Source organism: Megalobrama amblycephala, linkage group LG19 (assembly GCF_018812025.1).
Source record: "Megalobrama amblycephala isolate DHTTF-2021 linkage group LG19, ASM1881202v1, whole genome shotgun sequence".
Lineage (NCBI taxonomy): Eukaryota > Metazoa > Chordata > Actinopteri > Cypriniformes > Xenocyprididae > Megalobrama > Megalobrama amblycephala.
In genome coordinates, this window is record NC_063062.1 from 8,091,850 (window position 1) to 8,119,518 (window position 27,669).

Sequence of the window (27,669 nt, forward strand, 5' to 3'; positions counted from 1 at the left end):
TTCTTTTGAACTTTCTATTCATCAAAGGAATCCTGAAAAAAATATTGTACACAAACTGTTTTCAACATCTATCAACATCTAGCTACATCATCAACAAAATAATCATAAATGTTTATTGAGCAGCAAATCAGCATATTAGAATGATTTCTGAAGGATCATGTGACACTGAAGACTGGAGTAACGATGCTGAAAATTCAGCTTTGCATCACAGGAATAAATTACTTTGTCAAATATATTTCAAATAGAAACACAGTTATTTTAAATTGTAATAATATTTCACAATATTACTGTTTTTTACTGTATTTTTAATTAAATAAATGTAGCCTTGGTGAGCAGACGAAACTTCTTTTAAAAACATTAAAAATCTTAGTGGTTCCAAACTTTTGGACTGTACTATATATATATATATATATATATATATATATATATATATATATATATATATATATATATATATATATATATAATTGCTTGTTACGATTCATCTATGGCAATTCTCGCTGTAATCCCAAACCGAAAAGAACAACAGGATGACCCAGGTCCACAAGATGGCAGAGTAACTCAGAGCAAATGTTATGACAGAACAGAACTGGTTGGATTTAATGTAGCTCAATACCCAGGTTGGCCATTAGGAGGAGGTGAAAAGCTCTCTGATTCACTGGAATAGCAACCTGACAGACAAATATCACTAACGCCCATTAAGAGGCAATAGGAAATGAATCGAGTCGTGAAATTAGTTGCCTCTCCATCCCACTGAGAGAAGAGACCTCCCTGCCGCACCAGCAGCCCCTCTGCGCACTTTGGGATTTATCTGCGTTTTCTCTCATTCCCCCGGCTTTGTTTTGCATTTAGTTACATTATCTTCCTCCGCATCGTCGAAATGGCAACGCGAATTGACAAAGAGGCTTGCAGGGACGCATACAATCTGGTGCGAGACGACAGCTCAGATATATGCTGGTGAGTGAAGCCTTGATTTTTGCTGCATATCCAGATATGCTGTTTGGCGCGTGGTGGCGGAACTCGTTACATTGTTTCAACAATTAGAATCTTTCAAATGAGAGGCTCCCTCTTAACGCAGTTTTAATTCAACGACATGAATGTCTGTGATGCAACATGTAGGGATGGGTCTTTTAACCCAGGGGCAGTGTCTCAAAATCTAATTTGCAGCATTTTCCCCAAAAATGTCTAGGTAGGCTGCTTGTTAAATTTTGAGACGCATCCAGCGTTTTGGCAACAGTTAAAATGTCAATTTTGCTGTTTACAGGGCATCTTTTAAGTATGACGGATCAACTATTGTACCGGCTGGTCACGGGTCCGACTACGAAGAATTCAAGAGCCAGTGTACAGGTGAGCTCATTTTCTTCTATTTACCTGTTTTATGTTGGGTGGACTTTAAGGTATTTATTTATTATTATTATTATTATTTTTTGCAAAGCAGTTGCAATTAATTACTAAATCACTTGTTAAAGGGTTAGTTCACCCAAATATTAAAGTTTAATAAAGTATAATTTATATTTTTACCACATGTTGTTCCAAACCTGTATGTATTCCTTTCTTCCTTGTTAGGGACTGACTCAGTCACCATTCACTTATAATCAAAAAAAGATGCAATGAATGAAAGTGAATGGTGACTGAGTCTCTAACCTTCCCTTTTGAGTTCCACAGAAGAATAAAAAAAAAAACTCATACAGGTTTTGAAAAAAAAAACAAAGGAAATGATGACAGAAGTTTAATTTTGTGGTGCACTGTCACTTTAAGTTCTACATCTCACATGATAGGAAGTAATTCATTTTCCAAAGTAGACCATACCAAATATGGTTTCATACTTGTTCTAGATGACATGACTGGAAGGTAAGCAACTGGTGAGATGTTTAATGAGAGGCTTTTACTAAATACAAGCACATTTGTATTAGTAATCAGGCAATCAACAGAATTCATTAGATTCAACTTGATAGCTAATTTAATGTTGTTTTGAGGATCTAATGAGCTACAGTTAAATAGTATACTATACTGCATGCAGTATATTTTATAACTGTGAATAACTGTCTAGCTCCACTAAGAGAGTAAAATGATGTCATTTCTTGCCTCTCATTCTATCATCCTAAATGAACAGAGATTTGGGCGTGGTGCTCGGTTCAATCTCCATGAGTAGATTGTGTTGCCACTAGCAGATGTAAACTTGTACAAGTGTTGCAATACCTTGGCTTCCGCTATTGTGCTCTGACAGATGATCAAGGATGGCTTCCTTCATGGAGCAGTATCATGTTACAATAAGCTCTTTTATTGCTGGAGAATACTTTGTGACAACTTTAATCATGAAGTTTACTTATGAAATACTTATTTTAAATCTAAACAGAAAAGTGATTTGTGCTGTAGCTGCCCATAAACTGTTTTATCTAGCAATAAATATATATTTTTTGTAGGTTCTTGAGTAGTTGCCGAATCTTCTATGTATATGAGCATTGCAATCCCCTCTAAAAAGCTGTAGTAGACAGAACAAAATGAAAATAGAACAGCAAAAGGGCTGCTTTATAAAGAGGTCTCATAACTTTATTTTGTGGTTTTATGTTATAGAGAATCTCTGGGTGAAGAGTATGATTTTTCATTGCTTACATTTGTGTTCTGCTTCATTTTTCATGTTAAACTCAAAATGGGTTTTTGGGTCAGAGTGACTAAAAATTATAGAGCGGGTCACATTAATAAAATAATTTTTTTTCATATGATCTAAAGCTTGTGTTTTAGGTGATATCTAGCAAGTTTAATATTTTAAATATTTCTTTTTTCTGCATCATCATCAGTCTGGCAACCCGGAAGTATAGAGTACACATGTAGTCAGCACAAATATACTGTCTTTCTGGAAGTGAGTTTTTCAGAAATGTGCTGCATACACACGAGGAAGTAAAAGTGCGTGGAATCATTGCCACATTTTGAAAATGCTGATGTATAGTTGTGTTTTCACGCAATCGTAAAATAAGACAGCGCAACTCTCTCTCTTTTTTTTAATTTTTTTTATTAGAGTCCATGCTTTCCCACTGTTGACTCATGACAAGCTCTTCTCACTTCCTAAATGTGGTTTGTTGGAGGTTTCAGTTCTATTGAAATACAGCAGAGGTCTCTATAAAGTGACATAGTTTCATCCACTTTGCTCTTGAAACTTTAACAGCCAATGTGCCAAATACAACTGACAGTATTACCCATGGTTCCCTGACTTAGCTTCTTAAACCTTAAGCCCAGTTAATCAACAACAGAAAACCAGATATTATCAGTCTCAAGTAGTACCAAGGGAATTCACTTGGGCATTTGTTTTCCAGGAAAGTCCTACTAAGATCTGTCTATCTGTCTGTCTGTCTGTCTAAGATATATATATATATGTATATATATATATATATATATATATATATATATATATATATATATATATATATATATATATATATATATATATATATATATATATATATATATATACAAAAATTAATTATGGCTGCATGATGACAAAAATCAAAATGGTTGATTATTCCCTTAAATATTGTAATTGTGATTTATTAATTATGATTATCACAATTTACATTAAATGATGTTCTGAATAGCTTTATACCATTTTTTTGAAGCAACTGCATGACATCTTTTATATGAAAATAAACAAGCTGAAATACTCTTCCTGAAAAAAAATTCTATTAGCATTAAGCCTCAAATGTCAACTTGGCTTGGTTTCTTTTTTAAATAAGCAAAGTAAAAATATGCATGGTATTATAATGTTATACTAAAACTAAAATTAAAACAATGGGAAAAACCCTTAATAACCCTTAATAACCCTTCATAAACTTAATGCATATATATATATATATATATATATATATATATATATATATATATATATATATATATATATATATATATATATATATATATATATATATATTAGTGTGTATGTGTGTACATTTAATGCTGTAATTATTAGATATGCAGAAGTTTCAGCAGAACAATATACACAGATCCTAAAAGATCAAAGTGCAAAGGTGTGTATAACTAATATGTGAATGATTGGTTTAGTAAGAGCTATCTTCCGCATAATACTATCACTGATACTGTCAGTGTCTAAACAGAAGCACGCCAGAGTTAGGTGCAATTGATGTTATCTTTGAATCTTGTCCCAGTGCCACTGCAATGCAGTTGTAGCATATTTGGGAGGAAGTGGCCGGCTGTTAAGCTGCGAGAGACTGGGAGTGTTACAGATAAAATATTACACCCTTATCAATAGAGTCGGTTAACTAGATCACCTCCTTTGCTCACCCACTTTCTCTGTTCCTTGATTTTCATGTCATATGATGTCATTGGGCTTAAATTTCTCAGCCTTGTCTGCCGTCTTGCACGTGATGCTCTCAGATTACATTTTATGTCATGCCTTCTTTCTCTGGAAAAGAAAACAATGCAATAGTGTAGATTCAAAACACTCGCTACAATGGGTACAGTGTTCATTTGAATCCGAGCTCTTCCTTGTTATTTAACAACAGACAATGTTCAGCTAAACTAGAGAGACAATAATGAAGCACATTAATGTGATTTTCATATTAAAGTCAACATGAAATCAAACTCAATCCTATATACTTTCACTCACATTCCTGGTTTTATTGTGCATAATTTGTTGACGCATTTTATTCCAAATAGAAAAAAAAAAATCTGTTATCAAAATGTTAATAATCTGCTCTGCCTTTCTTATTCTGTTGACATCACAAATCCCTCCTACTTATTTAACCCCACCCCCTCCAGGCACCATGGCTCCACCCCTTACTTCACTTTTTTCTCATTGAATACCCTGTTTCACTAGAAAATGTCAGATTACAAAATGAAATATGTTGAGTTTAAAAAATAGAGACCCAAGGCATACAGAGATAAATGAAAGATTGACACAATCAGGTGCAAAGTGGATCTCAGTGGACTATAGGTTATCTATTTAAATGTATCAATTTTTTTTTTTTTAATATATGTGTCATTCTGTTGAAATTTTTCTTTATTGCCATGCTTTTTAGTTGGGGAAATAATCTTGTGGAATTTTAATTTGTGGCAAAAAGGTTCATTATCTATGGAAGTTTGTTTCCGCTACAGAAGAAACAATTTTAAAAGATAATTGCGACTTTTAATCTCGCAATTCTCAGAATCAGATCAACTAGAAGAAAAGTCTGAGTGTAAACTCGCAATTGCGAGAAAAAATATTCAGAATTGTGAGATTAAAAAGTTGCAATTATCTTTTATTATTATTATTATTATTATTATTATTATTCAGTGGCGTAAACCTCAAAACAAACCCAAAAAAGAAATAATAATAATTAAAAAAAAACAATATTGGGTTCTAAAACCACTTTTTGTATGTAAATTCAATGATATTCTAGTCTGCCAGTGTAAAGTCTGATTTATTTAGAGGCTTTTCTCTAGAAATTTTGATATGTGATGAATTTAATTAATAATTAATTTAACATTTTTAATCGACAGTCCTAAAAGAAAAACAATATTCAAGAAAATGCCACACGCATCCTCCTTGTTAAGGTTCCTCCTTGCTTTCTCTTTTACTCTCAGATGACGCTCGTCTCTTCGGTTTTGTGAGGATCACGACAGGCGACGCCATGAGCAAGCGTGCCAAGTTCACCCTCATCACCTGGATCGGCGAGAACATCAGCGGACTGCAAAGAGCCAAGATTAGCACCGACAAGACACTGGTCAAAGACATTGTGCAGGTGGGTTTTGCGTTTCCTAATTCCATCACTCATGCCGTATGCAAACTTTTCCGACTCAGATTTACAAAATTTGACACACCCAGACACACAATGTTCATTTTCACTGTAAACAAATCGGTGCATTCATGCAAACAATCTCTTGTCCTGTCCCTTCTTCACTCATAGTTTGCTTGATCTCCTTTTTCCATGCAGAACTTTGCCAAGGAGTTTATGATCAGCGATCCCCGGGAGCTGGAGGAAGACTACCTCCGCAATGAGCTCAAGAAGGCCGGCGGGGCCAACTACGATGCCCAGGCCGAATAGAACTTGGGGAGGGGTTTCCATAGGGTTGGATGAGAAGGAAGGGGAAAACTTCATCTTGTACACATGCACACACAGACAAACACACACACACACACACACAGACAAATGAAAATATACATACCTCACCCCTATTTCCAGTCTGGCCATGGTTGAATTATCTACTGTATTGTGTATCATCTCAATGTCATCTCTGCTACTGCTATGAGGTTCTTTTTTTTTTTTTTTTCTTTTCCGGGGCATTTTTGTAACTAATCAGAGTTTCTGAAGATGCTCCCTTGGCTCAGAGTTGTCATCACTGTGATACGCTTCCATAATCAATGGAGAGCATACGAGTCCAGCATTGGGTTCATTATGAATTTTCATCTCCCCGCTGACTCCTCTAATATAGACCACTGTGTTTACTGTCTCAATCTCCCATGGAGAGGAAGACATCATGGAATGTGTGCATTTGTGTATGTGTGTTTGCAGACACTGCACTGTGACTGGCTAACTTAACTTGCATGCAGGGGGTGGAGCCTTAAAGGATCCTGTAGCCCTGATTGGCTGTTTCTCTCCACCTAACCAAGGAGCAGCCATTTCTCTGGTGTAGCCTTCATTTTGGATTAAATTATAATACCCAAAAATGTCACACTTTTTTTTTTTTTTAAAGTAGGTTTTATTTACATTAAAAATACAATCTGTGGTTCTTCCTTTACAATAAAAATGCCTCCCGAGCCAATACAAGAAATAAGATGGTCACAAAAGCAATCATGTCAGAATAAAATTGTTGTTTTTTCAAGACGTCTTGTCCTTGTGTATTATATTTTGCTTTGTTTGCGATGCTCTTTGACGTTATCGCATTGTGGGTTGGCCTCTGCCCCGCTTAGGTAATGCAAGCTGCTTGGCACGGCACTGCTCCTCCGCACGAATGCTAACAATCCCAAGGGGGCTTATGGGGGAGTCCCAGGGGTTGTCATGGCCACCACTGCAGTCAGGCTGCCTCACACCAAGCTGCTCTGCTCCAAAGCCTGTCAATAATGGTCTCTCCTCTCCCCCCTTTGCCCTCTGTTTTAACTTCTTTTTTTCTCCTCCCCCCAATCTCTTTTCTTACTCTCCCTGCCTTGCGTTTAGTCCAACAGATGTGAGCCCAACTGCATAATTGCTTAATCCATAATCTATAAGCTTCTTCCAGGCTGCTTTTATGACGCTGAGTTTTGGTAGCAAAGAGAGACGTGAGTCAGGAATGTAGACGCTGAAATTAGGGCCTGTGGAAGAGCTGCGTGTTTGTGTTGTGTTAGTAGTTGGTTAAATTGGGTCAGTAGACCTAAGTATTGCTAAGCCCAAGTTTGGCATGTACTGTTTGTGCTATAGACATGAACATAGACTTAATGTGTAAAGCATTTTTAAAAAAAAAAAATACTTTGGCATTGTTTATAATGTATATTTAAGGGATGTAGAATACGGTCATGCAGAATAAGGCATTAATATGTGCTTTATATGTAGGCCTACTAATAAACAGCCAACATCCTAGTAATATACATGATAATAAGCAACTAGTTAATAGTGAGAATTGGACCCTAAACTAAAGTGTTACCATTTTTTCTTTATTTCAATTACACTGCCGTTCAAAAGTTTTTTTTTTTTTTTACCCTCTATGGTACGGTGTTGCCTCCAGGCAACATGACCCTTCGCCGGGAGTTTGATTGACAAGCGATCTAACCAATCATAACGCCGAATCCTCCATTTTGTCCAACAAAGCAGTCAGGAGTTAAAAGATTAACCTCGGTGGACTTGAACTTGAAAATGGTGTGTATTTACTTCTTTCCAACATTCCTTCTCATGTTCATTCATGTTTATTTGATGCTATAAATTAATTGAATAAATTGAGCTGCTTGAGCTGAGGCACTACAGCAATCTGTCACGATACATTAAAGAGCCACAAAACGGTTTTTATTGTTTGAATTCCTTAAAAAAATTACACAATTTGAAATCTGGGACTTTGTTTAATATTATAAGTAACCTGCTCTGTCTTGTCTGTCGACGTGTTGTCAGTGTCGATGTATTTTTCACTGCGTGTGGCGTGACGGCGCCATGGCTTGTCGGACAAAATAAGTCAATTGATTGACCAAATGTATATCAGGACAGAATAACTCAAATACTAATCAATGAAAGTGCAAAAAAGACCAAAACATGACCAACAGGGGTCCATTTTGTGTCCTGTTTCAGCACGTGTCACATGGCTCCATATTTTCTCCAATGAAAAGTGCTTTTTTCACTTGTTTGTATCCATTCAATCACCCACAAAAAATACGAGTCACATTCACTGGCAAAGACATATTTTCAAGAACTTTACATTATATATCATCAAATGTTTTAGAGAAAATAACAAAAAACTGTGTGTTGCCTCAAGGCAACATTGTGCCATAATGGAATTGCATAAGGCCATAATAGGTTTGAATACAAATGTTTATATTTGTAAGGAAATGAGTTAGAATTTCTAAATATATTTGCATTTTCACATGATTTTGTAATGCATACTATAAACATACTATATCTGCATATATTATGATCTGCACATTTTCTATAGCACTTCAAAAAGGTATAAAACACAGCAGTTGGCAGTTGATGATGAGGGGTCATACTGTCATGAGGAAGATGGAGATGAGGATGAAGATGGATATATAACTTGATATAATAACATAATATGAAAGTTTGGTAATACTTGTGTTCTACTATGGTAAAGTGTTGCTTGAGGGCAACAGCTGGATATAAAATGTTACTTTTGATTAAATATGAAATTTGTTATGAAATATTAAATTTGTTTGTTCAAGTGTCCAGTTAAAGAAATTGATGTTTTCAATATATATATTTCTTTTTTTCTACATGAAAATGCCAAATGTTTCAATTTTTCCATTGTGGCACAATGTTGCCCCGAGGCAATTTTAAGCAGGAAAAACAACACAAATAATTTTTTTCTCATTGATATCATATTGCATACATAAATGAATATTTTTATTCAGCAAGGATGCATTAAGGTGACAGCCAATAAAATTCAGCATTGCCATTGCAGGAAGTTACATTTTAAAATACATTAACTGTTAATTTAAATTTTTGTAATAATATTTAACAATATTTTACTGTATTTTGATCAAATAAATACAGCCTTGGTGAGCTGACTTCTTTCAAAAACATAAAAAAAAAAAAACCCTGACTGACCCCAAAATTGTGAACTTGTGTCTATTTGCGGTCAAACTGTCACTTAAAATCTTTTTAAACACTAATAATTTAAACTGTTATCTTGAATCTTTATCAAATCTCAAAATTGTAATGCTGTACAATATAATATTGTGGTCCCTAAATTCACTTTTAACATTTAAAACATTTAGGCCTGGTTTCACAAATAGGGCTTAGACTAAGCCAGGATTAGGCTTTAGTTCAATTAGGATATTTAAGTAGCTTTTATAAACATGCCTTGGAAAAAAAAACATTTCTGGTGTGCATCTTGAGACAAAATGATGGCACTGACATATTTTAAGATATGTCAGTGCAAGTTGCTTTCAGTTCAAACAGCTCAAACATGCATTTTAGGCTAGGCTTAAGCCTTGTCTGTGAGACTATGGGGTTCTTTTTAGTGTTTTATATTTAATTAATTTTGATAAAATAGTATAGAATTTTAATATCTATTCATAAAAGTGCATTCATAGTTGTGAGTGGGCTATTTTGACTTGGGCCAACATGCTAAAAAACATGTTAAACATTAGTAGCTGGATGATGAGCTGTGTGTTTGTAACACACTTCGCTTGAATAGCTTGAGCAGGTGTTGCTGAGTGACTTTGGGGACGACTTTAATGAGATAAATTACATGTGAATGTTAATTAGTCTCTCCTGACACAGGGAAACCGGCATTGTATTGATCTTGTCAACAAGAATTTCATGTTTAAGCCACACAAACACTCAGTCAGACAGGCTAGTCCTTATCTTTATCTCCCTGCCTGTTTATGTGGCTTTGAGTTGCATACGTGTTCTGACAACTCCAGCGTCACTTTCTTGCATTTGTGCAGCTTGCTGTCATACAGAATGTGTGTTTGAGAGAAAGAATGTGTGCGTGTGTGTAGACATGTTTCTGAAGATTCTTTGGCATCTTGTTCACAAGGAAGTCACTGCCAGCTATTCTGCTCGGATCCTTCCTGCATTCCAGAGGCCTCCCAGTTCAAGCGTATTTCATACCCCACACACATTACTGAAGTCATGTGATGATTGTTTTTGGATAAATATTACAAAAGAGAAATGTACATATGTATCGTTATAAAGTTAAAGGATTAGTTCACTTTAAAATGACAATTACCCCATGATTTACTCACCCTCAAGCCATCCTAGGTGTATATGACTATCTTCTTTCAGACCAATACAATCGGAGTTATATTAATAATCACCCTGATGCTCCTAAACTTTATAATGGCAGTGAACAGAAACCACCTGTATGCAGCTCGAAAAAAAGTGCATCCATCCATCATAAACATTCTCCACGCTGCTACGGGGGGTTAATAAAGGCTTTCTGAAGCAAAGCGATGTGTTTGTGTAGGAAAAATATTCATATTTAACATGTTATAAAGTAAAATAACTAGCTTCTGCCAGACCGCCTTCCGTATTCAACTTATGAAGAAAGCATAACGCTTCTTGCAGTTCAAAACACGTATGCTACGTACTACGCCTTCCGTATTCAGCTTATGAAACAAGTCAGTTATGCTTTTTTTGCAAGTTGAATACAGAAGGCATAGGGTCTGGGTCAGAAATCCTTCTAATACACTGTTTGTTGAAAATTCAAAAGAACAGCATCTATTTGAAATATATATATATATTTTTTACAATATAAAAGTCTTCACTGTCACTTTTTATCAACATGCATCTTTGCTTTATTATTAAGTCTTTAGTATTAAGTCTTAAGTATCTTTAGTATTAAAGGTGCCATAGAATGCTTGTTCACAAAATGTAATATAAGTCTAAGGTGTCCCCTGAATGTGTCTGTGAAGTTTCAGCTCAAAATACCCCATAGATTTTTTTTAATTCATTTTTTTTTAACTGCCTATTTTGGGGCATCATTAAATATGCACAGATTCAGCGTGCGTCCCCTTTAAATGCTCGCACTCCCCGCCCCTGAGCTTGCGACTCTATAATACATTGCATAAACAAAGTACACACAGCTAATGTAACCCTCAAAATGGATCTTCACAAAGTGTTCATGATGCAGCATACCCGATTATGTAAGTATGGTATTTATTTGGATGTTTACATTTGATTCTGAATGAGTTTGAGGCTGTGCTCCATGGCTAACGGGCTAAAGCTAACATTACACACTGTTGGAGAGATTTATAAAGAATGAAGTTGTGTTTATTAATTATACAGACTGCAAGTGTTTAATAATGAAAATAATGACGGCTCGTCTCCGTGAAAACAGTAAGAAACAATGGTAACTTTAAACACATTTAACAGTACATTAGCAACATGCTAAGGAAACATTTAGAAAGACAATTTACAAATATCACTAAAAATATCATGTTATCATGGATCATGTCAGTTATTATTGCTCCATCTGCCATTTTTCGCTGTTGTTCTCGCTTGCTTACCTGCATAAAGTCTGATGATTCAGCTGTGCACAGCTCCAGATGTTAATATTGCCTTGTGTAATGCCTTGAACATGGGCTGGTATAAGCAAAATTTGGGGGCGTACATATTAATGATCCCGACTGTTGTGTTATGTTGAGATTCGCCTGTTCTTCGGAGATCTTTTAAACAAATGAGATTTATATAAGAAGGAGGAAACAATGGAGTTTGAGACTCACTGTATGTCATTTCCATGTACTGAATTCTTGTTATTCAACTATGCCAAGGTAAATTCAATTTTCAATTCTATGGCACCTTTAAGTATTAATTTCTTTAAAAAAAATCTTACTGACTGAATCTTAGTCAGTCATGTAAATTACATAATAAATTTGTTAGCGGCTTTAAATATATTTTGATAGCCAATTACTGTACATCAAGCAAGTTGTGTAGGAGGAGTCTGATGAGAACAAACACAGTCTGCTGTTAACCTTTTATGGCTCCCTCCAGGAAGAACCCAAATGGAGAGCAGGGTTTACACAAAGTTCTGCTGTTTTGCCTTATTGCTTGCTTTCTGACGCTTCAGAGGTGTTGACAAAGGGAAATTTGTGAAATTTGTTTAAATACAAAGACCTTTATTTACATTTTATGGGACTAAGAGTACAGAAAATCAAGGGACAATGACATGAAGATGGTTTGAGAGCATGGTTTACAAGAACTGGTTCGGATGAGTCAAACATTGGGGGAAGAGGATGATTGGATTTTACTGGGGCGAGAAAGGGGTGCCCATTGAGAGTGAGTGAATGGTTCACTTCGCAATGTTCCTGTGAACCATTCAGGCTCTGGCACAGTACTGCCATTGTTATGAGCTAACAAGATGCACTCCAACCAGCCAAACCTGGCTCAGTGGTCCAATTGTCACTAACCTGCTGGCCAATAGTAGGGTCGCCATTACCAACACTCTTCCCAACATTCCAACTTGCAAAGTTCTCATATGCTGTTGAATGTTGAAAGTCCTGGAGCTATTTGAAAACAGAAATATTTTTACATATTTATAAAATAATTCACTCTTTTCATCACTCTAATTCATCATTCACTGGCCTTATGTTCAGTTGTGGGTTGGATTCAGCCCCCTCTTGAATGTGCTCTAGCTTTATGAAGGTTTGTTTTTGTAGAAATGCAAATCGGTAGTCTGGAAAACACCTTAGGTTCAGGGTAGAAATTAACATGCAAAATCAAAAATAAAAATGTTGTACTTGACCTGCCAATTTAACTGACTTCATTAATATATATATATATATATATATATATATATATATATATATATATATATATATATATATATTTTTTTTTTTGTAGTGTCAAAAAACTGTTAAAAAAAAGATGTAAAATGTTTTAATATTTTTAAAATAAGTCTCTTATGTGATCAAAAACACAGTAAAATATATAACTGTTTTCTATTTTAAAATATATTAATATATAACTAATGTTCAAACAGATTATTCCAGGGTCTCCAGCCCCTCCCTCCACCATTTCCATATTCCACTATTTCAGTGTCATATGATCCGTAAAGGGTGAGGCCTGCATTGAAGATAATTAACACTTTCAAATGCCCAGAAAGGTACTAAAGTTATATTTAAAACAGTTCATGTGACTACAGTGGTTCAACCTTAATGTTATGAAGCAACAAGAATACTTTTTGTGTGCCAAAAAAACAAAATAACGACTTTATTCAACAATATCTAGTGATGGGCGATTTCAAAACACTGCTTCATGAAGCTTCGAAGCTTTATGAATCTTTTGTTTCGAATCAGTGGTTCGGAGCGCGTATTAAACCACCAAATTCACGTGAACCATTGAAACACTTATGACAATAACAAAGCCTCTTTTACTGAAATCACGTTACTTTCACGCTCCAAACCACTGATTCGAAACAAAAGATTCATAAAGCTTCGAAGCTTCATGAAGCAGTGTTTTGAAATCGCCCATCACTAGATATGGTTGAATAAAGTCGTTATTTTGTTTTTTTGGCGCACAAAGTATTCTCGTCACTTCATAACATTAAGGTTGAACCACTGTAGTCACATGAACTGTTTTAAATATAACTTTAGTACCTTTCTGGGCGTTTGAAAGTGTAAATAAATTGCTTTCAACGCAGGCCTCACTGAGCCATCGGATTTCATCAAAAATGAAGGTCTTACGGGTGTGGAACAACATGAAGGTGAGTAATAAATGACAGAATTTTCATTTTTGGGTGAACTAACCCTTTAATTCTGAAATTATTCTAATATGCTGATTTGATGCTCAAGAACCATGTTGAAGAAACATTATCATCAATGTTGAAAATTCTTTGATGAATGTAAAGTTCCAAAGAATAGCATTTATTTGAAATACATATTATTTTGTAACAATGTAAAAGTATTAAATTAATGCTTCCTTCTGAATAAAAGTATTATTTTCTTTCTTTCTTTCAAAAACAAACAAACAAACAAAAAAAAAACAAAAAAATCTTACTGACCCCAAATTTTTGAATGGTAATGATCAAGGAAGCTAACATACACATGAGAATACAGCACTGGCAAGACTTCATAAATGCAACTATAAACATTAACCAGGAACCAACATCATTTTCCAGTACTGAAACAGGAAGTACCCTTACCAGAAAACTTGTCTGAATCTGCCTCAGTTTAATTACTCCAAAACAAATCTATCAATCTCCCTGAACAGTTAGCTGACTAGTAATTCCCATTTAATTGGGCTATAGCTCTTTAGCATATGGGTCAGTGAGCTGGATAACAAAGTTATTGATTAGACCCACTTCTTGCAAACCAATGCAGAGACACAAACAATGCGATGAAAGGTCAAGCGCAAAGATCAAAAGAAAAGGTCAGCTTTTATAGTCTCAAATATATTCAGCTGTTTAATTATGATCTTATTAAAATATCTCAAGTACACCCCCTATAATAAAATACCCAATTTGACCTCATATTTCATGAAGAGCTGTACTGGAAAATAAATGTATTATTTTTAGTAGCTATACTACAATGCAAACTAAAATGAGTTTGGGGATAATTAAAACATTTTTTTAAAACACAGATCCCTTGATATTCTTAGCCAGATATCAGTGCCATGCATCAGTCACACCTGAAGGCACTTCAGAAGTTGTAGCGCTCATGAAATCGGTTAATGTGCCTGTGATGATATGCAAATGAAGGCAGGAAAGATAGAAAAATAGACGATAGCAAGAAAGAAGCAAAGACTTTTGAGAGAATTGTTAGTTCCTTATTACACAACGAGTCTTATTGATAACAGTAATGTGGTTACTAAACACAAATGAGTACCACAGAGAAAGAACAGTGTTTGCATGCACTTCTATGAGCGTGGGTGCTAAAGTTTTCACCATTTCCTGTATACTGAGTGTGATACAGACTTTTACCATATAGGGCTGTGGAACGACAGTGGCAGATAAAGGAAGGAGCAAGAAGCTTTCGACGAGAAAAAGAGAAACCTCATGCCTCAACTTGCAGATTGGAGGTGCCACAGACAGTGACTATGGTTAGTTTACCACCATAGAAACCTTTTCACTGTTTCAATTTAAAAAATGTCTGTGCCTGTTAGAAACATGATAGCTACAAAGTATGACCTTTCATTGCAAATAGTTGCTGTTGTTTAGAATATGATTGCACATTTAAAATGATTATAGATTGAATACAATTAATTAAATAGTAAAGTACAAACTAACATACAATATTATAATAAGCAAATCAAGATTATAAAGAAATAAGTCAATATCAAGAGACAAAAAATGTATAATAATGTGAAATATGGAAATGTTGATATGTGACTGCACATATTAAAGCAATACTCATATTTAAACTACACTGTAAAAAAGAATTGTTGGGTTAACTAAAAAATTATGTTACCTGGTTGCCTTAAAATTTTGAGTTCATTGAAATGAAAAATTTTAGTTAATACAGTGAAGGTGATTGGTTTAATCAACAGAAACTTAAAATATTATGTTATCTGAACCACATTAATTATTGAAGTTGATTTGACAGAAGAAAAAATGTTGTGATAACAAATCATGAAAATAATTTTTTACAGTGTAGAAGGTGTTGATTCATGAAAGGCTAGAAAAGGAAACCAAACAATACAAACAGCTGCAGCATATTCAAATATTGCAGTATATAAATAACTCAGTATATAAGTGGCACTGTATGCTTCATGAAATATCAAGTCACCTAAAATATATATACTTTACACAACACGGATTGTTTCAGAGCAGCTTTACAGTGATAACAGGAAAATAGTGTTTTTGGGCTTTTGTTCACCTGAAACAACAAAACTGAGAAAGGCCAGGCCTATGCATGAACATGCTGTGAGCATGTTGGTCTGCAGCACAATAGCAGCATTGTTGAAGTTTACACCTGCTCATTAGAGACTACTGTACACAGTGACCATGTACAATTAGGTTGTAAAAACCTGTTGTTCACATGTTCTATAACCTTTAAGCATATATGTAATATGTACAAACCTTGATAACATGAGATAACTTTCATGAAGTAGGCCTAAAGATTTTTTTTTTTTTTTTAAAAAGCTCATAAAAAAGAAGTTTCAAAAGCTCATTAATCATAATGTTTGGCATGAAAGTCGTGAGAGCATATTCTTGAATGAGAAAATCATGACTTGGACATTCAGTGGACATTCAAAACAATACTTGCCTATTTTGATCGACTGTGAAAAATGTTGTAAGTTGACAATCGTTGGTTGTCAATATCATGTCGCTGCTTAAAATTCGCAAACATTCATTTATTGCACATTTATTGGAAAGCCTGAATTTATCAGAAGTCCGAATGTGCGAATATAAAACCAACTTTACCCAAGTAAAATCATGGTGGACTTGATTTTGTCCATCAGGAATTGATCTGGGGCTATGATCTCATGTGAGTGACAGGTTATCCCACCTTTACGCTTGTAAAGAGAAGAAATTTCGCTCCAAGCAGAGGGTTATTTGATCAAAGACTACAAGGGCACATTAATTAAAATAATAATAATGCGTACGGATATAAGGTTTATAATAAATAACACAGTATTCCATAAAAACATAAGAATAAAAATTTTGATTTCATGGTGACTTTAAATCAAATCATGCTTTAAATCTAACATTGTCAACCAGTTTGAGTGTTAGATTTAAGTTTAAGATGTAGTAAATAGCCTATCACTAGGCATGAAAATGACTGCATCAATTAAAGGCCCCCAATAAAACTTCTAAGGTGTGTTTGTGGATCAGTTTTGGCTTCATTGTGGAGACAAGATGTCCCCATAAGAGCAGTAAAAGCTGAAATCATATACATTGTGGGGGCCAGTCACAAAAAAACATGGCTTAAAAAGCATACTAAATGATGTCTTAATGAAATGAAATGGTTTGTGAGGGCTAGATTTAGGGAAGGAATAGGGAAATAGCTCAGTATAAAAACAGAAGTTAATAAAAGGTTATATACATGGTAATACAGCAAACCTGTGTATGTGCATTTGACTCGAGAGAAGTAACGAACGGCTACACATGGCAGTAGAGAATCTCAGCCCTGAGCACTGGCACAGAGTTCAACAAGCCTCCATGCTGGGCGGATGATTGATGAGCATGCGCAGTACATTCATTTTTTATCTACCGTGAGGTTTTGCGATTCATTCATTACATATGATAGCTTATCTTTCTGTTTCAGTAGCATCGAATTGAATACTATCCCTTCCTGCAGGTCATCTGATTTGACTATTTCCAGTTTTACTAACACTTAAGATACGGAAATGTCCTTAAACGGCTTCTTTTAAAACTTCTGGTTAAGACTGCTGAACGTCAACGCGTCAGCGGGCATCACGCCCAGATCTCGCATGAATCTCATGCCCTTAAAAGGCGTTTTTCATCGCCTGTTGAGAAAGATCTGTAAAGCTCCACGGAAAAGACAAAGCTGCTGCTTTAAATAGCTGTATTAGTCTGACCTCTTACGGTCAACAAGAGGTACTGCATACTCTTCCCAATGACGGACAAATTAGTTCGCTGAGCCAACCTGTAAAAACTAGGCTAATTATAAACTAATTCAAACTAATTATATTATATAACCTATATTTATATATATCTAACCTACTTGCCAATCTTATGTGCTGTTTTATCTTTAGATAAGCAGAGAAACATGTAATAATTTAGTTCAGGGGTCTTTCAATCTTTCATGGACCCACAGATATCATCCTGGTGCCCCATCCTAAAATTTAAAAGGCAGCTATATATTTTCACGTATAAAAAAACACATTTATACTGGAAAAATAATATTAAAAATATGCTTAAAATAGGATTTGGAAAATATTTATTTTCTGTTATGTTATATGATATATTACTGTGAGGTACTGTAGATATATTGTTTATTTAGATGCATTATGTATTTAAATCAATTTATTTATTTTAATCAAAGTGTTATTTATTTCATTTAATGTATTTATTATTTATTTGTTAGTTTAATCCTATTTATTATTATTATTTTTACACTTTTCCACAGACCCCATAGGACTCCCTTGCGGCCCCTTGGGGGTCCCCTGATTTAGATAATTTAACGGCAATGTATGCTTTGTTCTCAGTGTGGTCCTAAAAACCCTAATGCAAATACTTTTCTATATAATCAGACTACTAATGTAATTAGCAGAAAGTAAATGTTACACAAATAGGCTACTTACAGAACGTAATTGTAAATAATGTTAATAAAATATAATATTAATCTACAAAAGTAAGATAAAAGTAGCTACATCTAGATCAAACAATCTGGCGTTTTAGGAAGTAAATGGTAAATGTAATAGTATCCTTCGTTCTTATTATTTTTCACACAAATTCCAACTAATTTGCCTCCGGGAAAGCCACTAGCACTCTGCGGATGACGCAACTCTGATCCAGCCAATCACAGCGCGGTTTGAAATTTCTCTTCATTCATTGGTCCTCAGCGCGTGATGTAGTGCAGAACCAGGAAATAGTTTGTGTGTGTGTGTTTACATCGTGAGTCGAAATGTCAAATTGAGCCGCTGACCAGGTCTGAAAATCTCAGTTCAGTTTTTCAGAACTCAAGTGTGCATTGTATTGCATTGAGTTTCTTATTAGCACTTGTTTCAGTCAGGAGATGAAACTAAGCATGTATTTTATGAATCCATTTTTGCCCATGACAGTCAGACTAAATTCCATGAATTAATTCATTTATTTTGACATTAATTCGTGTTTTCCCTCCAGGGTGATGGGGAACACCGACAGTGTTGTAGCGCAGAAACGACTGGCTCGTTTTCGTCCGGATGAAAGACCTGTTATAGAAGGGACATTTGACAGGCTTCATGGAGCTGGCTCCTCTGCTTCATCTGGAAAAACGGGGAAAGTTTTATCCCTAGACTTGTTTAAGGTAAGGCAAAAAATAGCATTAAAACTAGATCTGTAATGTGTATAGTGTGTGTGTGTGTGTGTGTGTGTGTGTGTGTGTGTGTGTGTGTGTGTATATATATGTGTGTGTGTGTGTGGCCCCGTTCAAAAGTATGTGAACCACTTATTCTAATGCTGTGTGTGGTTACCTGAATGATCTACGACTGTTTTTTTTTTTTTTTGTTGTTGTTGTGTGATGGTTGTTCATGAGTCCCTTGTTTGTTCTGAGCAGTTAAACTGAGCTCTGTTCTTCAGAAAAAAATCTCCAGGTCCCAAAAATTCTTCAGTTTTCCAGCATCTTTTGCATATTTGAGTCCTTTACAGCAGTGACTGAATGATTTTGAGATCCATCTTTTCACACTGAGGACAATTGAGGGACTCAAACACAACTATTACAAAAGGTTCAAACATTAACTGATGCTCCAGAAGGAAACACGACGCATTAAGAGTCGGGGGGTATATATACACACACACTCAAATATATATATATATATATATATATATATATATTAGGGAAGGATGCATGACACTATCCTTAATGATTTTGGTGTGTGATAAACCGATTATTATTGTTAACTAAAAATATTTTCATACTTAAAATAAACCTTAACTGAAATAAAATAAGATATATAAAAAAAAACTTATATTACCTTGATGTACTTAATAAAATAACTAATATGGAAATAAAATTAACAAAAAAAACTATACATTTAAAAAAACAAAATTACTATAACTTTTACTAAAAAAACAGAAAATATAAAAATAAATAATAAAACAAATTCAAAATATTAATAAAAACTATAACAGTATCTTGAACTGAATGATTCAAAACCATGGTATTTTAGTAAATTTAGTAAATGGCTGGTGAACAGGTACAGGTCTGTCTCTTTGGATTGAATATCTGTGCCAACACTACATTAATATGGACTGTTTGTATTCTTTTTATTTGTTTCAGATGACAATGGGAAAGATGGCTTCAGAATCAATGATAAAGAGAGTATTCCATGGCATACACAGCATTGATCCAGAAGTACCACTGCCCCCTGGTGATGGGGTCAGTTGTGAGCAGTTGGTTATTTTCCTGGCTGATATTCTTAGAGGAACTGCAGAGGAACGTGCACCTTTGGTCTTGGCAATGGCAGAGGGTGCAAAGGCAACTGCTACCACACCTGAGCAGATCAGAGGTGTAAGTATCACCATCTCATTATATAGTGTTTCAGTATTAAAGGTGCTGTATGTAATTTTTTGACTGTAGTAAAGTATAAAAATACCATAATATGTTTGCAGATATTTATGAAACATGCAAAATTTACATATTTGTTTCTCTGAAAAAAAATGCTATAGACAGTTATTCTACTTTGAAATGTGTGTTCTGTGTTGGAATGTGTTTTTGTTTTGGTCTGTGTGATCCTGCCCACTGCCAATTTACCCAATAGAATTTCAACACCCCGGGTTGCCAGTTGGCGGTAGACACAGCGCCAGCAAACAAACTGGGTCAGAGATTGCAGATTCTACCTGACCTTAAAAGCATAGGCATGAATGCTCTTAAAAAGCTCTATAACCAGAGGCATATTAAAATGTGGATACATTAACTGATCAACTTACAGTGTAAGGCTTTTCGCTTTCCAATTGCGCTCGTTCTTTTCTGTTGCGTGTCCTCAATCTGGCAATCGGTGTGAGCGTTGAGTCTGAGGAGGAGGGTGAAACAATTCTCTCCAATATTTTGAATTTGGACTGCGGTACCATTTCAACCCTTAGTTGTCAATATTACATACTGCACCTTTGAAGGGTTAGTTCATCCAAAAATGAAAATTCTGTCATATTTACTCACCTTGTTGTGACTTTCGTTCATTTTTGGAACACAAATGAAGATCTTTTGATTGGCAAGATCTTTCACAATTGATTTTCTCCATAGACAGCTACACAACTGACACTTTGACATTTCAAATAATTAACAAAGAGATCATTGAACTAATCCTATAAAATGAGCAGTTTAGTCTGCATTTTCTGAAGAGACGCGATCGCTTTATATGATGAACAGATGAACACATATAAACATTGATAAACTCACTCATCAGTTGTGGTAAACAAAAGCTCAAGCATGTTTGCTTGACACATGAGAGAACCAATAAGGTTAGTTTCTAACCTCTTAGAACCAAAGAGGTTTGTTCTTGCATGTCAAGCTGGCTCAGTTGAGTTTCTGTTTATGTTCACTGATCAATGTTTATATGTGAATAACTTTTTAAACCCATAGAGTCAATTTAACAATGAAGCATCAATTCAATTTCCAAATCATTCTTGAGATCTTATTGTGGTTATTTTATGTTTATTAAATAGTTTGTGGAAGACCTGGTTTCAGCTGCAGTGCAGACTCTAGCCCACAGGGGGCATCTGCGAGGTTGGCAACCAGATCGCATGGCTGATGGCCATCAAGGAGTTAAACTGCTGGCAGAACATTTGACCTCTGAATTAAAATCTTCAGGTTTGTATCAGTATCACAGTAAGCTATTTTAGATTAAATGAAAATGAAAATGAATAAAGTGCATTTTTGAATAATGTGAATAATTTGGATAAATCTGCTTTTAAAAAAGTGCTCTTTTAGTATTATTATATACTATTATAGTATTTATTAATATTTTGAATTAGCTTTTATTTTTACATCTTTATATTTTATGATTTGTGCTTTTGTCATTTTTTTTACAATAATTCCATTTGTTCACATAAGTCAACAACACTAGTTTTATATATACAGTACAGTCCAAAAGTTTGGAACCACTAAGATTTTTAATGTTTTTAAAAGAAGTTTCGTCTGCTCACCAAGGCTACATTTATTTAATTAAAAATACAGTAAAAAACAGTAATATTGTGAAATATTATTACAATTTAAAATAACTGTTTTCTATTTGAATATATTTCACAAAGTAATTTATTCCTGTGATGCAAAGCTGAATTTTCAGCATCATTACTCCAGTCTTCAGTGTCACATGATCCTTCAGAAATCATTCTAATATGCTGATCTGCTGCTCAAGAAACATTTAATGTGTACAATTGTACAAAATATTTGTGTACAATATTTTTTTTCAGGATTATTTGATGAATAGAAAGTTCAAAAGAACAATGTTTATCTGAAATCTAATCTTTTGTAACATTATAAATGTCTTTACTGCCACTTTTGGTTGATTTAATGCATCCTTGCTGAATAAAAGTATTCATTTCTTTAATTTATTTTCAAAAAAATAAAAATAAAAATTCTTACGTTTGAACGGTAGTGTATAATGCTACAGAAGCTTTGTATTTCAGATAAATGCTGTTCTTTTGAACTTTCTATTCATCAAGGAATCCTGAAAAAAAAAAGTACACAACTGTTTTCAACATTGAAAATAATCATAAATGTTTATTGAGCAGCAAATCAGCATATTAGAATGATTTCTGAAGGATCATGTGACACTGAAGACTGGAGTAACGATGCTGAAAATTCAGCTTTGCATCACAGGAATAAATTACTTTGTCAAATATATTTAAATAGTACACAGTTATTTTAAATTGTAATAATATTTCACAATATTACTGTTTTTTACGGTATTTTTAATTAAATAAATGTAGCCTTGGTGAGCAGACGAAACTTCTTTTAAAAACATAAAAAATCTTAGTGGTTCCAAACTTTTGGTCTGTACTGTATATATATATATATATATATATATATATATATATATATATATATATACATGATCTAACAGTGAAAAATAATTCTAAAGCATTTATTAATTTTAGTTAATGTTAATTTCAACATCAAAAGTTTCATCTCTTAACATCATTTAATGGACCTGAGCTAACATGAACTAACAATGAACAGCTGTAGTTTTATTAAAGGTGCTCTATGTAATGTTTTTTTTTTTGCCTGTACTAAAGCACAAAAATACCATAATATGTTTGCAGATATTTAGGAAACATGTTAAGTTCACTTGTTTCTCTGAAAAACAATGCTACAGCCAGTTATTCTACTTTGAAATGTGTGTTCTGGGTTATAATGTCTGTTTTTGTTTAGGTCTGTGTGATTATAGATAAATATACATATCGTTTACATATGATCCCGCCCACTGCCAATTTACCTAATAGTATTTCAACACTCTGTGCTGCCATTTGGCATGGAAGCCAGCAAACAAATTAGGTCAGAGATTGCAGATTCTTCCTGACCTAAAAAGCCTTGGCATCCATTAAAGAAGATCTATGTCCAGAGGCACATTAAAACACAGATAAATCAACTCATCAACTTACAGTGTAAGGTTCATTGCCTTCCATTGTCAGTTGTGCTTGTTCCTGTTGCGTGTCCTCAATCTGGCAACCCGTGTGAGCAGTGAAGGAGCAATATTTTGAATTTGGACTGCAGTACCCGTTTCAACCACTAGCTGTCAATATTACATACTGCACCTTTAACTAACATTAATGCATTAGCTAACATTAACTAACTAACTTAATTAACAGGACCTTATTGTAAGATGTTACCTTGTTTTTATTTAATATTACTATTTAGCTTTTTTTATTTCAGTTTTAGTTAACAATACAGATACAGTGCACAGCAAGAGGATTATTTAATATAATTAATCCTTATCGCTTCAATAGATCAGAATACGTGTGACATTCCATGTCTGGAAGACTGGCTTTTCCGGATCCCAGCAATGGCCATGTTTTTGGAACTCCTGATTGGTGAGGGGCTAGGAGTTGGGTTGCCCTCTCGTCCTCCCCCAACTCTGTTGCCCCCGTGTCGGTACGCTCCCTGGAGTGACCTCCGATGTCTCTTGAATCTACCTCTTCTGATGTTCCTGTCCCCTCAGCTGCCCGCGGGACACACCGCCCCCTGGAGGTTGTTATTCTCCACAAACATACACGGGGAAAGCTTCACCCGATTGGTGGCCAACTGCAAAAGTCGGGGTCCCACTGTCATGTTGGTAAAAGACACTAAAGGCCATATCTTTGGGGGCTTCGCATCTCAAAGTTGGGAGGTCAAACCTCAGTTCCAGGGTGAGTTCGGAAGGAATAAAACATGTACAATGTTATGCTGTGTTCACGCAATGTCGTAATTACCATAATTACAAGATGATAACCTGGAATAGGAGCCGTTCACGTCGTTGTACTCGGAATTATGTGTTTCTATGGCAACAATATCAGCACTAAAATAGCTCTATGGCAGTCAGGTGGTACATTGATCACATGGTACACTCTTAGAACAAAGGTTTAGTGGGTTTCTGTATAGAACCCAATTTTAAAGAGAGCCACCGATACCGATAGCCAATTATTCAGAATGATACTGCTGTTTGATTTTCTTAAAGGGACAGTTCACCTAAAAATGAAAATTCTGTGATTCATAGGTTCAGATAGAGCCTGCTTTAACATCGCTATTTTTTAACTTTTAATGCGTTATTGCCACGTTAACTTGCCCTATATTCAACACGAGAGATTTTCTTCACACACAGTATGACTTACAGTCTAAACACATTTTCCGCCCCCTTTTGATTGACAGGATATAATCAGCCCTGATCATTGGCTGTTTTTAAACGATGCCAAATTTTTTTAACGAATCGGCCGAGACCAATTATCTAAACCAAAAAGGGTTCTATATGAATAAGGATAAATTCTATAAGGAGAAATGTGATTACAAAATAAATGAATGTTGAATGGGTTATTTCATTTTTTTCTAGTAAAAATGTATGTTTACGAGCTGTTGAATTAAAGGTCCCGTTTTTCGTGGTTTTTTGAAGTTTTGATTGTGTTTATAGTGTGCAATATAACATGTGTTCATGTTTCGCGTGTAAAAAAAACACAGTATTTTTCACATAATTTACTTATCTGTATACCGCTGTTTCCACTGTCATAAAAACGGGCTTCCTTGTTCTATGAAGTCACTCCTTCAGAAATACGTAACGAGTTCTGATTGTGCCAGCGGTTCCTGTGTTGTGATTCGACAGCAGCTTAGCACTCCTTGCCCGGAAAGGTCACGCCTCTTACCATAACGTGGAGATGCACGCGCTCAGTGTTATTGTAAACATGTCCTTAATTTTACCCTATCAATTTGAGCCGGAATCAGACCCGGTGATTGGACTGCGGGATGAAAATAACAGCGTTTCGACGACATGCGACAAACACACTCTACAAACGCAACTCTTGTGTATTCCTGTGGGCGGAGGTTAGTCAAAAAACTGTTTTAGTGACGTCATTAAAGAAGGAAGTAGAGGGATGTAGTCCAAACTGGCCGTTCGATGTAGGCGACTTCTGTTAAATAAAATATCTCGCTTGGCATTGAACTTTGAGCTTTAAAATTTTACAGATTTTATTTATACTCTAACAACAACATTACACACTAACTAAAGTTTAAAACATGGGATCACTAAGAACGGGACCTTTAATAAAATTTATTCAAAATAAAAAAAATTTATAAAATGATCCCATGATCGGAACCCCTAAAAAAATATGAAATATAAAATATATGAAGCACCTGACAGAACCCTTTAAGGTTATAGAACCTTTTTTTCTAAGAATCTCATAATTACGTAATTCCGACATGGTGTGAACACACCTTTATACATTACAATCAATGTTTTTTTTCTTCTTTTTGCACTAGGCGATTCCAGGTGCTTCCTCTTCTCGGTTTCTCCCTACATGCGAGTGTTCACCTGCACAGGCTATAACAATCATTACATGTACTTGAACCAGGGCCAGCAGACCATGCCAAATGGCTTGGTGAGATCAATGTTAAACAGTGCTCAAGGCTTTACAAAACCATGGAGCAAAACAAAACTACATAGTTACCTCTCTTTGTAGGGTATGGGTGGTCAGCATGGCTATTTCGGCTTGTGGTTGGACTGTGATTTTGGAAATGGCCACAGTAGGGCTCGACCACGGTGCACCACATATGGAAGTCCTCAGCTCTCAGGAGACGAGGACTTCAAACTGGACACTGTCGAGGTGTGGGGCGTTGGGCAGCCACCTGAAGAACAAGAACAGGTCTGTTCTAATATGCTTTACATTTTTGAAACAAAAAAAGGATAAATGTAATCATGCAAAACTGAAATGTTTGTTCCTAATTTTGCCGTTCAGGATGAGAAGAAGAAAAGCGTTCTAGATGCAGATCCTGAAGTACAGGCCATGATGGAAATGACAGGGAAGACACTGCACAGCCAAGGTCTCCGAGAACCTGAGGAGGATGAGGGATAGTGAGGAAGGGGAAAATATGAAGACAACGTGGAGATCAAACCAGCAGTGGTTCTTTTTTAGTGTTTGGTTTGGTGTGTGTTTTTACACTAATATAATTGAAGAAGAAACCACACTGTCAGGAACCACTTATTAAGGTGTTTTTACACTGTAGCTTAAATGTGGATATGCAAAATCAAGGAACGGGTTTCCTGCTTTCTGTGAAGTATTAAAATGACAAAGACACAAAAACTGTGTGACTGAATTCTGCATTTCTGCATTTCTCATCAAATATCTGGACGTTATATGGTTGCATTTTGTCTTGACTGATAAAATTTAGTGTCTTTAATATGTCTGTAAAGTCTGTAAACTGAAACATTTTGGGATAGTTAACCCAAAAATGAAAATTCTGTCATCTCAACCCCCATTGACTACCATAGTATTTTTTTTTCCTACTATGGTAGTCAATGGGGGGGCTAGATCTGCTTGGTTACAAACATTCTTCCAAATATCTCCCTTTGTGTTCAGCAGAACAAAGAAATTTTATAGGTTTGGAACAACATGAGGGTGAGTAAATGATGACAGAATTTTCATTTTTGGATGAACTATCCCTTTAAATGGAAAATTTAAATATCTTTTTTTATTATTATTATTTGTTTGATCCCAGGAAGCACCTGCAAAATTCATAAATATAATTCTCAGAATTAAAATGCAAAAGAGAGGTATGTATGGCTTGTTTATCTGTAATGTAATAAAAAATACAACATTTTATTTCCACAATAATTTGGAATTTCTATTTGATTTTTCAGTCTTTTTCATTACTCACATGTCAATTCAGAGTGGTTGGATCCAGTGTAATAATCATTAAACTGTAAACTGTAACTTTGATAGATGCTGTAGTAGGCCTACCTGAGTTCCCAGCATGCATCACTGTATTAATAAAATATGCAGATTACTGTATTGTTTGCTGCTTTTAGTAATGGTTCTTTTGCTGTCACTCACAGTTATACATATTAAACAATGAACATTCCTAATAATCTACAATACAACATGGAGATGAAATGAATGAACCACTTGTTAGGTTTTTAGGTAGAAATTAAACTTTTTTTTCAAGAGTTACCATGGTAATACTTCGTATGACACACATATAACCAAACAACCTCTCCTCGTCTGTGAATTTTTCATGCATTTTGAATGCAAATGAACAGTGGAATGCGCTGGAAAGTAAAGCTAAATAAGAAAACACCGCGACCTAAACACGACGTTTACATTCTAGGCGACGGAGGCCTTTTTTAATTCGCTTGTTTAAAGAAACATGCGAATAAGAAAAACCATTAATTACTGAAACATTAACACCATTTTGAACGACCAAATTTCCTCTGACAGCCAGCGCCCAGCTGCCAACAACAGGTGCTTTCATTTTCATAT

General features: G+C 35.0%; 2 protein-coding genes across 4 annotated transcripts; both read left to right on the forward strand.

The window, feature by feature from the left end:
• The first annotated feature begins 681 nt into the window (after positions 1–681).
• Positions 682–6,815, forward strand: cotl1 (coactosin-like F-actin binding protein 1). The gene is made up of 4 exons (XM_048168728.1): positions 682–957; positions 1,265–1,347; positions 5,575–5,732; positions 5,925–6,815. Exons 1-4 carry the CDS (start codon positions 881–883, stop codon positions 6,033–6,035), a joined length of 429 nt encoding a protein of 142 aa, XP_048024685.1. The 5' UTR covers positions 682–880; the 3' UTR covers positions 6,036–6,815.
• An 8,198-nt stretch (positions 6,816–15,013) lies between these two features.
• On the forward strand, positions 15,014–26,493 carry meak7 (MTOR associated protein, eak-7 homolog). Of its 3 annotated transcripts, none has more exons than XM_048168251.1 (8): positions 15,014–15,167; positions 18,877–19,039; positions 20,012–20,242; positions 21,394–21,538; positions 23,677–24,075; positions 25,673–25,791; positions 25,873–26,055; positions 26,149–26,493. In XM_048168251.1, exons 2-8 carry the CDS (start codon positions 18,881–18,883, stop codon positions 26,263–26,265), a joined length of 1,353 nt encoding a protein of 450 aa, XP_048024208.1. In that variant the 5' UTR covers positions 15,014–15,167; positions 18,877–18,880; the 3' UTR covers positions 26,266–26,493. The 3 variants fall into 3 exon arrangements, with proteins under 3 accessions (XP_048024208.1, XP_048024207.1, XP_048024205.1); XM_048168250.1 differs by lacking the exon at positions 15,014–15,167 and adding an exon at positions 18,578–18,682; XM_048168248.1 differs by lacking the exon at positions 15,014–15,167 and adding an exon at positions 18,675–18,783.
• The last annotated feature ends 1,176 nt before the right edge of the window (positions 26,494–27,669 follow it).